At 44.1% G+C, this 13,295-nt stretch overlaps 1 protein-coding gene across 1 annotated transcript in view; it reads left to right on the plus strand.

Moving 5' to 3' along the window:
• The window catches only part of LOC309662352 (protein transport protein Sec16B-like), a 110,919-nt gene that overhangs the window by 56,054 nt on the left and 41,570 nt on the right, over positions 1-13,295 (plus strand). Inside the window, 5 exon segments of the mRNA XM_082465073.1 lie at positions 9,001-9,030; positions 9,032-9,354; positions 10,656-10,768; positions 11,855-11,975; positions 12,735-12,843. Of these exon segments, the coding sequence (XP_082321199.1) occupies positions 9,001-9,030; positions 9,032-9,354; positions 10,656-10,768; positions 11,855-11,975; positions 12,735-12,843 (696 nt within the window).

The following is a 13,295-nucleotide window of genomic DNA, read 5'->3' on the forward strand; positions in this document are numbered from 1 at the left end:
ACTGTGGTGAAAGCAACAGTCCCAGAATTGGCATGAGTAGCTTTTGATGCCTGTGCCAGGCTAATTGTCTCTGGCCCTTAGACCATGTTTTCCTGGCACTCGTCCTTCCTGATAATGGAACCGCTGACAGGCACATGCTGCTCTGCCTCTCGCCTGCCACCCAGCTTACCGGAAGGAAGGGGCGGAGCCTTGGTGGCCAATCCCTGGCCAAGGCCATGAGCTCCGGATCTCCAAAGCTGGCTTCAGGGTCAGGCTTTGCTGGAGTCAAGAGCCTGCTCGGCACTAAACCTTCCCCAGGTCTCCTTCCTGGAGTCAGAGCTATGAGATGCTGGCTGACTAAAAAGCATCTCAGTGTATCAGATATTTTTGGAAAGGCGGGTATAGGCATTATCCTGTCAGTCCCACTTTAACTAAGGTTTTTTATTTTGAATTGTGATTGAATGTTTTTCTTTCACTGTCCTATTGGAGAGGGCCTCTTAAGTATTTCTAGGGACCTCAGTTTAACAAGGTATGCAGAGAATTTGTGTTTCTGTCTCATTTATGACCCACATGGCATACCTTTAACCACTCTCTGGTCAGTCCTCTTAACTCACTGCCTCAACATTCCCTTTTACTTTCTCTAGGAACTCCCTGTTAGAGTTTAATTCTATACTCAGGCTGTGGAAACTACTGGATACGATCTGCAGTAAGGCTGTTGCTGCTATAAATTTCAGATGTCCATTCATTTATAAATAAAATCTTTATTGCGCTCTTATCACACACTGGGCACCGTGCTAGGCACTGTGGTCATAGCCTGGACCAAACACAGATGCTCGATGTCCCCATGGAGTTTCAAATCTGTCTAAGGGTCCAATAACAGCTGCGCTTCCTGCCTACTTGTTCCTCTGAGGACATGTTCCTGGTTAAAGCCCACTCCCAGTTTCCACACGGACCAATCGAAACATTCATCACATTTCTTAGGTCTCTCTGTAAATGCTCACCCTGATCTCTAGCAGTCTACTCCACAGAGAGGTCTCAGTATCCAGTCCCTTTTTGTACAAACTTGCCTCCATCCATGCCCATCTTCACCCCCTTTATCTCTTTCTCAGAGGAAGAGATGCCCTTCCTCTTAGCTAGGCTTAACTTTTGCTCCTGTACTCTGGGTCCCATGTGATCAGCCTCTCTTGAGATTTATTCCTTCAGTAATTGTATTTGCTTTCTGTATCTCCAATCTCCGTATGAATCAGCATATAACTCTCTTTCATCTTGTCCACCCTAAACCAATTCTTCAATCCCAAGTGCCTCATAGTAGTCCCGGCTATCATCCCCTTTTCTTCACATCCAGGCTTCTCGAAAGAGTAATTCTACTTGCTTTCTCCTTTTCCTTACTTTCCATTCGCAGTATAAGTGATTTCTGCATCTAATTCCTCACTCCCTTGACCATAGTTCTACTGAGATCGTTCATGTTATGATCATCAAACCTCCTCGGTGGTAAACCCAGTGTGTGGAGAACACTTTCACTGTTGCCTCTATCAGTATTTCTCCTGTTGTCAGTAGTGTTGACCACACGCCCATTTCTGAAGCCATCACCTCCCCTGCCTTCTGGGCCACCATCCTCTCCTGACTTTCTGCCCACCTTCTGGCACTTCACTGTGGTCTTTCACAGGCCCCTCTTTCTGTGTCCAGCTCTTCAATGTTGCTATTCCTCAGAACTTCTTCCTAGGACTTCTCTTCTAACTTCAAGCTTTTCCTAGGCAATACTACCCATACCTGTGGCTTCAATCACCACGTCTCTCTCCTTAGACCCCTTTCTTTTTTTTTTTTTTAAATTAATTAATTTATTTTTGGCTACTTTGGGTCTTCGTTGCTGCGTGTGGGCTTTCTCCAGTTGGGGCGAGTGGGGGCTACTCTTTGTCGTGGTGCGTGGGCTTCTCATTGTGGTGGCTTCCCTTGTTGCGGAGCATGGGCTCTAGCCGCGCGGGCTTCAGTAGTTGTGGCACACGGGCTCAGTAGTTGTGGCTCGCGGACTTTAGAGCGCAGGCTCAGTAGTTGTGGTGCATGGGCTTAGTTGCTCCGTGACATGTGGGATCTTCCCGGAGCAGGGCTTGAACCCTTGTCCCCTGCATTAGCAGGCGGATTCTTAACCACTGCGCCACCAGGGAAGTCCCTTAGACCCCTTTCTTAAGCTCTACACTCTTACAACTGACTTCTCACTGACCACACTTACCTCTGTCCACAGGCCCCTCACAATTAGCATGTTCAGAGCTGAAGTTGTCATCTTCTCCCACCAAACTGGCCCCTCTTCCAAGATGATTATCCCAATAAAGGGCAGTGTGGTCCTGTCTTTATAGCCTGAAAACTTGAGATTGTGCTTGACTTTTCCTTCTCCTTCATTTTCTACATTCAACAGAGTGTCAATTCATGTTGATTCTACTTTATATTCATATATCTGTTCCTTCTCTTCCAGCCTCTTTGCAGTTGCTCTAGTTGAGGTATTCATTGGTCTTGCCTGTTTGTGGGGTAACCTTGTACAGCACATCTCCCTGTTTCTAGTTCTGCACATGCCCCTGTGCTTCCTCCTATTTGAAAAAGTAGTGATTATACCCATTAGAATAATGATTGCATTGCATATTGATTGCATATTTGAATTTCTACTGCTCCACCAGACTGAAAGCTAGGGCAAGGATTATATGCCATTTATCTCAGTATCCCCAGTGCAAGTGACAATGCTGGGCATATAATGGGTGTTCAAAAAACATTTGCTTAGTGAATGAATGACTTCCAGAGTCGTCTTTCCAGAAGAGCAGACTGAGCACAATCGACCAATCTTGGATGCTTTGGGGAGTCACTGCTCCATTTTAGCAACATGAGTGTGTAATTAGTTACTGATATGACAACGCCACATTTGGATATAGTATTTTTTTTTTTTTTTGCTATTTTTCATCCTTTAATTGGCAAATATTAAAAAGAATATCCAGTGTGGATAAGAATGTTCAGAAAGTTCTTCTCACGTAGAGAATAGACTTGAGGACATGGGGAGGGGGAAGGGTAAGCTGGGATGAAGTGAGAGAGTAGCATTGACATATATACACTACCAAATGTAAAATCGATAGCTAGTAGGAAGCAGCCACATAGCACAGGGAGATGAGCTCGGTGCTTTGTGACCACCTAGAGGGGTGAGAAAAGGAGGGTGGGAGGGAGACTCAAGAGGGAGGGAATATGGGGATTTATGGATACATATAGGTGATTCACTTTGTTATACAGCAGAAACTAACACAACATTGTAAAACAATTATACCCCAATAAAGATGTTAAAAAAAAACTTAAAAAAAAAAAAGAAAGGTCTTCTCATGCATTGCTGGTGTGGGTGTAAATTGCTATAATATTTTTAGAAAGAAATTTATAAAAATTAACAAAAATATAACCTCTGACCTAGGAATCTTGCCTTGGATATAGTATTAATCAAAAATAATGCTAGTTGATTTTGTCTTTTAAAATAATGTAAGTTTATTGTAGAAAAGTTAGAAAATATGGACAAACAAGAAGAGAAAAATAAAATCACCCTCAATCCCATTACCCAGACAAATAATTACTGTTCATCTGTTGACATAGGGCCTCTCAGTTTGTTTCCTAAATTTTTACTTTTAGTAAAGAAATGGGGTCAAGCCTGGGGGATGTCTCAGCTGCTGAGCTCTCCCTTGCAAGGGTCAACAGTCATTAAATCATAGTGCTCACAAATTCGTGGCAAACCTGACCTAGATCTAGGTGAGTGTTCACATCTATCAGCACTATTCTGGTGGGAAGAGATTAGCAGCATCATTAGCAGTGATGATGCTTTCGTTAGATAGATGTCAAACTAGGGTAGTTATTCCTGGTTGAAGCAAGATCCTCTTAGTGGTCTGACATTTGGAAAGGGTGGCAGGGACTGGGAAAGGTAATTCACAACAATAAGCAACTGGCCAGGGCTCCAATTCCAGTGGATAGTTGGAATGTAGAGTAGGAATCAGGCAAGAGGACAGGACACTTGGGGAAGAGATAATGTGAAGACTATAACTGTTCCAGCATGTGGGAGCCTGTGGGATCATGCCAGGGCACTGCAGCCAGGACTTGAGGTGACAAGACCAATTTTAGCCCAACTCCTGTTGGGGATGAGCTTCTAATGTATTCTCAAACTGAGTGAATTTTCTTAGGAACCAGGAAGACTTGAGTTGCCAGGTTGAAAGACTTAGTAACTGTTGATATATGGGGCTGGGGAAGGCAGGGACTGATAAATCCCAAACCTTTTGGAGTGGTGAGATCCCACACGATCTATTTCATTCCATGACCCATATAACTGTGGTATGCCATATGTCTATATAAAATAATTAAAACTAATTAAAATTAATTTTGGTTGGTGAGTGTTTGAAGAGTTTCATAATAACACTTGAGATAATTAGGGATGCTTTGGGATGTCACAAAGGAGCATTTGGAATAACTGAGCTAGATGTTTAAACCAGAGATGTGCAATGAAGGCTTGTAAAAGAATGACAATTCTGTGGTTGAAAGAACACTGGAATAGGAGTTAGGAGTTGTAATCATTATGCCGATAAACTGATTATCTAAAAACAACAACAACCTGGCTTTGTAGCACTTGCCAATTTCTGTGGTGTAGATACTCTCACTGTGGTGGATTTCAAATTATCAGTGGTTTAACTACTGCCTCACACAATTCCTGAATATTTTATAATCAGCTCTTGTAAGCCTGATGCAAGGCAGGTCCAGTACATCAGTATAATCTTAACTGAGCTTCTAGTTAGCTTTGCAACGTTGGGTAAATCACTTCATCTCTCTGGATCTTGGTTTTATTACCAATGAAGTGAAGTTGCTAAAATAACCTGTAAGGTATCTTCCAAAGTCAACATTTCAGTAATGTAGCTGGTGTTATAGGGCAGGACTAATGTCATGTTATAAGCCAAAAGAGTTACATCAGATTTTTCTGAATGTTATTGTGAGATATTGGGACAGATAATTTGATATCTGAGTCTGTGTCATAATCAACCATGTTCTGATTCCTGCTGTCAATGTGTGTGTCCTTCTCCAGTACCTCTTCCCAGGAGGATTAAAAATGGCAGTGCAGCCATTAGTGAGCCAAACCTCACCAGTGGGGTAAGAAACCATGACCCAGAGTCAGAGAATTCTACACTCAGTTGTCAGGTCCTAGGAGTCAGTTGTAGGGCCGTGACAAAATCTTATAGGTTCGGTACCTTACCCTATCTGACCATGAGACCAACCGTGGCGGTCTTCCCTGGACTAATAACAACATGAGAAGTTAATTTGCTTGAAGCTTTTTAGAACCAAGGGCTGTGTCCTTCATGTCTATGTGTGTCAAATCCTGATACATAATAAGGACTCAGTGTTTGTTGAAAGAAAGAATAAACGATTTGAGCCTTTTTAGAGCAAATTCTGAGTTTTATTTATACTTTTCCCCAGCTTTATTTAGATATAATTGACATATAACATATAAGTTTAAGGTGTACAGCATGATGATTTGCTGACTTTTAAAATATTAATTCCAAAGTGGACATGAGCTACTCTATACTTACCTGAAGAAATGTATTTTTCAAACGAAGAAATTATTTTCTTGTAATAGAAAACTTCTCAGTGCCTTCAGTTCAATATTGGGCATTTAAATTTGCCTTCCATCTAGATAACACAATTGATGCACAACCAGAATCCAATGAAGAGAAACACGAATGAGAAAAACCCAAACTGGGCATTTACTACCCACCAGTGAGTACTCTGCCTGCCTCAACCAGTAGAATTAGCTCATCTCTTTTGAAAGGAAAAGATAATACTTATTTAAAGAGCATACATAATTATATATCATGTGCCACTTTGCCAGCATTTACAGGCATACCTTGTTTTATATCACTTCACTTTACTGTGTTTTTTACAAACTGAAGGTTTGTGGCAACCCTGCGTCAAACAAGTCTGTCGGTGCCGTTTTTCCAATAACGCTTGCTTTGTGTCTCTCCGTCACATTTTGGTAATTATTGCAATATTTAAAACTTTTTCATTATTATTACATTTGTTTTGGTGATCTGTGATCAGTGATCTTTGATGTTATTATTGTAATTGTTTTGGCATTTTTTTTTTGCAACAAAGTATTTTAAAATTAAGGTACATTGTTTTTTAGACATAATGCTATTGCACACTTCAATAAACTACAGTACAGTGTAAACGTAACTTTTATACGCCCTGGGAAACCAACACATTCGTGTGACTCGCTTTGTTGCAGTGGTCCGGAACCGAACTGGCAGTATCTCTGAGGTCTGCCTGTACTCCTCATGATGACGCTCATAAGCTAAGTACTGTTATTCCCCTTTTAGAGGAGAAGCTGAGAGGTTGAGCAATAGAGCCACTCGTGGCTGAGCCAGGAGTTTACAACCTATAGGCGATGCTCTTCTCTCCAGGTCAGGCTGCCTCAGGGCTTTCTGCACTTCCTCTCCCTCGGGTCTCTGCTCCTTGTTTGCTGTGGGGGTCTGGATGCTTTGTCACATGTCACATGTGAGTGAACCTGGCTCAGCCCACGACCAGGCAAACAGAAGCAGCAGCCTCTGACAGGGTTGTGAGCAAATACTCCAAGCCGGGTCTGGCCGACTGGGGGAGCTGCGCTGTACTTTGCCCTCGTGGATCGGCTCCATGGAGGCCGTGGCAAAGGTAGCTGACAGGCTGTAGATCTGAGGGCTAGGTAGGTCTTGGTAGATGTGGCACCTGGACTTTGACAGCGTCCAGGAGGAGAGCAGACACTCCTGGAGCTGCGCTGAGGGAAGGCGGTGGAGAGCCGTCAGAGCAGGTGTGTGGGAATGCTAGCGCCCTTACTTGCTTTGTCTTGGCTGTACTTGCTGTGCTGTCAAATTAGGAAAGGCAATACTGACCTTAGCGGGACCAGGGAAGGTCATTTATGTGATGTGTGAGTATGACTTGTCACTGTAGACGTAATGCCTTCATTTGGAGAATCTTAGGTGCTTTTCATTTGGGGTCCTTAATTGTAACCTGAGGTCTAACCTGCTGGAGTTGATATCTTGCCAACGAAAATCAATTGTAGTTGACTTTGGCAAAGGGACTGGGTATTGCGCCTTTGCAGTCGGAGAAGGGCTGTCTAGTGAAAATATCTGGGGACAAGGTGGAAGAAGCTTTCTTCTTGTTGAAATTCCTTGTGTCCAAATGCTATCAAGTTCCGTGGGCCTTCAGGAAAGACCTGTTTAGCCTTTCACTGTGTCCGGGGCATTTGGCCTCTGCTGGGATTTGCTGGAAAAGGCTCTCATTGCACCTGACTTTTTCAAGAAAGTGGGCTGACACGGGAAGGAAGGTGCAAGTTTTCCTGAGCTGGATTGCTCTTGAGGTGGAAGGCACTTCTGTGCCTTGTTCTTCTGGTATGTTCTGCTTACAGCTCTCGGCTCATAGCTGTGGACCCTGGCTCCGCAGCGTTCGAGCAGTGTGACATCTTGATTTCAACACACACCCTTTGACCTTTTATTCTGATATTCATTTTTATATTGGGCTGGGAGTTTCAGGAGTGGGAGCAAGTTGACTGGATCCGATCAGAACTTTTCAACGTAAAATAGTTCCCAAGGGGGAAGAAACATGGGGTGTGACTGAGCTATGTATTCTGACATGAGAGACTCCTGAGCAGCAGTAAGGTGTGATGTGTGCTTTTTCTTTGGGGGCAGCTGGACGCAGGTGCTGCTCTGTGATATAAGCAGAGAAGCTTGGAAGGTATCTTGTCCTGTGGAGCTATTTCCCATTTTGAAGCATAAGTGGAGAAAATCAGTTTGATGCTGGGGAGACTTCCAGGTTTTAAAATCTCCAGCCAGGAAGATTACTGAGACACGGCTCTCTAGTTTGTCAGGGAAGCAATCCCAAACTTGCGTCTCATTGCCTCCCCTGGAGCAGGGGCAGGAATGGCCAGATTATAGGGCCTAGTTCTTCTAAGACTTCAAGGATTCAGAAAAGATGTCTCTTGAGGTCACTTTAAGCTCCTTTTTATTTAGGAAATGTCTTCAGCTGCTCACACTACCCTAATCTTTATCTCTGATAACAGTAACTGTTATTTATTGAACAATTACTGTATACCAGCCAGAGGGCCAAGTTCGGCACTTTATGTAAGGATCTCTGACTCTGACAGTGACTCTGTCAGCTCATTATGGTCCTCATTTTATGGGTAAGGAAATTAAGGCTTGAAAAATTTAACTAGCTAATAAGTGGCAGAGTTTAGATTTGAACTGTGGTCTAGCTCTGTCTAAGGCCCACTCTATTTCTGTGACAGAATAGGGCCTCCATAGTAAATGTTGAATAAACATTTACTGGTGGAATATGTGAGCACACATGTATTTTTTAAATTTTATTTTATTTTTATTTTATTTTTGGCTGTGTTGGGTCGTTGTTGCTGTGCGCGGGCTTTCTCTAGTTGTGGCGAGCGGGGGCTACTCTTCGTTGTGGCGCGTGGGCTTCTCATTATGGTGGCTTCTCTTGTTGCAGAGTACAGTCTCTAGGTGCACGGGCTTCAGTAGTTGCAGCACGTGGGCTCAGTAGCTGTGGTGCATGGGCTTAGTTGCTCCACGGCATGTGGAATCTTCCCAGACCAGGGATTGAACACATGTCCCCTGCCTTGGCAGACAGATTCTTAACCACTGCGCCACCAGGGAAGTCCAGCACACATGTATTTAACTGGGATACTTTGATAGTGTTTTGGAGCTTCATCTATTACTGTTCTCTCTCCCATGCCTCCCACATCTATCGTTGCTCCAAATATACTTTTTAATTTTTATAGCAACATCAGTATAGTTGTCTAGCCTGTTATTTATTTCACATATCTCCTTGAGATTTTTTCAGATATCTCTGTATCAGTGCCTGTGTGGTTTGTTTTAGATAGAAGATTTTGAGGACCATAGGTGCTTCTTTCACAAAACCTAATTAACCTTCATGTTTGGATATAGGCCTAAAATGATGATAATTTTTTTCTTTCTGTTTTGTCTGTAGGAAGATAAAATAACTACACAACTGACTCAAAACACGAGAGAAATTCAGAAGGTCAGGGATGGAGCCTTGGGTTCCCCAGTGGCCGCCTCAGCCAGCAGGGAGGCCCCCAGCACCATCAAGGGATCCAGACCGAGGGCTTCAGAGAGATAGATACTATCGGCCTATTCGTCACTCTTGGCACAATGGAGAGAGGGTCCATCAAAGACAAGACATGGGCAGGAGCCCCCAACCACAGCAGGACCCTGGGGCAGACCACCAGCAGCCTCATTATGCGTCCAGGCCTGGGGAATGGCATCAGCCTGTGTCCAGGGTTGACTGTTATAAAGGTGGTTATCCCAGTCAGTTGTATTCAAGGTATGGGTTTAGAGCTTGGAATTGACCTAGCTCTCCTAAATGCTTCCAAACAGATTGCTCTTTTCCTTGTTCCTTTTCCTTTTATTTCTCCTCTTTTTCTTCTTTTTCCTTCTCCACCCTACTACACTGACTTAGCTACACCCTTTCCTCTCCCAAATTGGATTTTGGTGACTGAAAATATAATATTTTCCTTTCTTTATCCCCTAGGGGAGCTTCTTAAAGAAGCCATCACAATGTGATTGGGTGATGGGGGGAGAGGGTAGAAAGAATGATGAAATTCAAGACAGCAGATGAGACCCTCTTACTCTGGGATCACAAAAGGCAATGTTTGTAGACTCTGGAAAAGCTTTTCCTATGGATCTCTATAAAAAGTTCCTTATCCTCTTTGGAAGACTCTGACCCAGGGTTAGCACTGACCCACCAACACCAAGAAGAGCCCTAGTGCCTAGAACATCACCTAGAGTGTGATGGGTACAGAAAAACAAAATGTATTGAGTGAATGAATGGGAACTTAAAAAAAATCAGAGAAAGCAGATACAAGCTTGTAGGCTCCAAATTCAGAATGAAGAGGTCTCAGTGAGGTAATTCTAGGAGAATCTGGAGTTCCTCCTCCTGGACTTCATATTTTATGGAATGTTGCAAGCCATCTATTTTCTACTTTAACTTTTTCAGGTGGGGTGATGTTTTCCTGCCTCCAGATTTAGGGTTGAAATTATGACAATTATTGTAAAGAACTCTGCCCCTATGAAATAGTAAAGAATTATTAATTGATAAAGATACTAACAACATGATGTTCCTTTGTTGAATTCTCGAAGGAAGGTATGTTAAGGACAGAGGCAATAAAAGCAATCAGATTTAAGATGGTCCAACTTGACTTTTTCATCTCATTGCCATCTATAATATGCATGGGAATTACAGTGGTATATGGGGCACTTACACAGTCTTCTTGGGAAGGGGTTTCCTAAGGTGATGTCAGAGCAGGGTTTTCTCAGATATTATTTTGTGTTGTTGTTTGTGTGTGTGTTGGAGGAGTAAGAGGGATCATGGGGAGGGAGAATGAGACACTTGGCTATGGTTTTGCTATAAAAATTGCAGTGTTGTTCTGACACAACGGTCCTACTCCTGCTCTGATTCTGGATTTTTTGGTTATGGCATTCAGAATGAACTGTGGCTTTAGAGCAGATTCTAGACGGGGGTCACAATTCTGTCCTCTGAAGTTGTTTTGTTTGTCAAGTCCTCCGTTGGTTTTTCTCTTTACCATGTTCATCCTTGAATGACTGGCCGCCTTTGTGATTCTTTAGGCCGGGCATTGAGGATCTATATCAAAGCTATCACTCTCCAGCCCTAAGGGAAGAATATGCTTATGGAAGTTATTACTACCGTGGACACCCGCAGCAGCTGCGGGAAGAAAGAGGTACGGAATAATCTCCAAGAAGCCTTTGGGATGGTGCAGCTGGTCGGATAGGGCAGAGGGCAAAGGGGCCGTGCTCGGAGGCTCACCCTGGGCCTCCTGCTCGGCTGAGGTAGAGCCCCAGCCTCACCTGCTTCTTTCTTGGCCAGATGAGGCCACAGCAATGACACTACTGCTAAATGTCTTGAGAAGAAGAGATAGAAAAGAGTCATTTTTCTTTGTACGTGTAGATGATGGCACTGAAACTATTACTACATTACTAGTATTGTGGATAGTTTGTACTTCATCCATATTTTTCTTCTAAGATTATAGCCTCTGACCAAGTAACAGTGAAGTCATTTCTTAACAGTGAAGTCATCAAGTGTGTGGCTGGGCTGTAATGAGTCTGACCATCATTTACCCTGAGGGAGGCAGATATGTACAAAAAAGTACTTAAACCTTACACCAATAGTAAGGCTTTAGGTATGTACTAAAGGCATCTTCTGACCTGCTAGCAAAGAGAAATCTGTTTCAACGTTGAAAACACAAACATCTGTGCGCACACATAGGATCCCCGCTGTTGTACCATTGTATAGAGCCGTGCTAATTGGTTCAGAGAGATGCATCTTATGGACTTTCACTGTTAGCTTTTACTTATCAACTTTACTCAATTTGGCAAATACGGTCAGCCCTCCGAATCTGCAGGTCTGCCTCCAACTGATGATTGAAAATATTCGAAGAAAAGAAAATTCCAAAAAGCAAAACTTGAATTTGCTGCTTGGAGGCAACTATTTGTATAAGCACCTACATTGTATTTACAACTATTTACATAGCATTTACATTGTATTAGGCATTATAATTCATCTAGAGATGATTTAAAGTATATGGAGGGTGTGCATAGGCTATATGCAAACACTACACCATTTTATATAAGGGACTTGAACTTCCCCAGGTCCTGAAACCAATCCCCCCCATGGATACAGAGGGATGATTGTATGTTTTTATACCTGCTGTGCTCCAGTAACTCAGCTTCATGGCTTGCTAGTGTCTTTCTGAACTTTTAGGAATAGGAAGTGACCTGTCTTTATTTTGTTTTTTCTGAGGGTGCAGTGCCAAGGCAAGGGAGTCCTTATAACTGGCATGAAGATTATCGAGATCAAAAGTACCTGAATGAACACCAACATGAAAACCAGAATAGTCCGTTTGGAACAAATAGTGAGACCCAGCTCCAGTAAGTGTGAAAGGAGAGGCCGGTTCAACATGATTCAGCCAAACGCAGGCTATGTTAGGCAAACCGTATGTCATCCGGTGCTGGTCCCTCATCTTCAGAAGCCCGTCTGCTTTTGTTCTGGCCTCCGGGGTGTGAGAGTAGCCTGGATTGGCTGGGACCAGCTGTTCACATGGACACTAGGGGGAGGGATTCTTAATTCTGAGAGGTGGTTCCCAAAACCTGTGAGATTACTTGAGGTCCGTCTTAGAGGAGGGCCTTAATTCTATGTTGGCCTCGGAACAGATGTGGCCTTGCAGAAGTTCTCCTGATTGGGTCCTGCCTGGGGCTGGGGTGCTTCTCCTCTGCCCCCTCCTGTGCCCTGAGAATGGGCTCTCCTGTGGGATAAGGTGAGCAGGGAACAGCATTTTGTTCAAGCCCCTGTCTGGTGCCCTTAGACCTGGTGCCTTAACCCTGCCTGGAACTCACCAACCCAGCTGCTCTGATTTAACTTATTCCAGGACGTCAGGCTACAGAGACCGAGCCTCCTCTGCAGGGTTTGGGGCCACCTCTAGTGACTGTACTATGAACCACAGGAGCTCCTGTTTTTCTGGTCTAATAGACTGAGGCGGAGAAATGGAGGAGAAGGCTTTTCCCTGCGACACACGGGCCACCCCGACACCTGCCCACGCTTTGCAGCAGAACAGCCTCCAGCAGAGAGAAGCTCAGCCTTGCTGGCCTGCCCTGGACCCCCTCTCACCTGCTCCTGTCATTTTGCCGCAGATCTCAGCGTTGGAACCCTTATAAAGACAATCCTGCTTCTAACTCTGGACAGGAGAGACCTGGGGACTTACTTCTGGAGAGTCCGCTAACTGGGGCCCAGAAAAACAAGGTAACCTGAAGTGACATGGGGCTGGTGGTCTGTGACAGTGCATCACACCTGCCCTCGTCAGTAGGGGCAGAGCAGGGCCCTGGGGGGCGGGGTCCCCAGTGGCCAGCAGTCTGAGGGGGTCCCATTCCTCCCCAATTGGCAGAGCCTCTACACCCACCTCTTCCTTTCCCTGCTCCCTGTTTCAGTCTTCTGGATCTGGGGCCCTGATCTGGCCCTTTTGCATTCTTTTGCCGAGTTGGCTGGATCAGGAAATGTCACCCAAGTCACTCCAAGGTAGGAAAGAGAAGAGGCTGTCACCGGTACCCCGGTGGATTAGCAATTCGGTTTACCCAGGAAGTGGGAAGTTGCTAGAACCTTTTAATTCAGATCTGAAAAGTGGAATTTTTCTTGACTCGTCCATCTCTTTTTTCTAAAATCTTACTGTGTGTACCAGCTGGGTTACAAAATGGAGC

Source organism: Balaenoptera physalus (genome assembly GCF_965194825.1).
Source record: "Balaenoptera physalus genome assembly, chromosome: 1".
Classification (NCBI taxonomy): domain Eukaryota; kingdom Metazoa; phylum Chordata; class Mammalia; order Artiodactyla; family Balaenopteridae; genus Balaenoptera; species Balaenoptera physalus.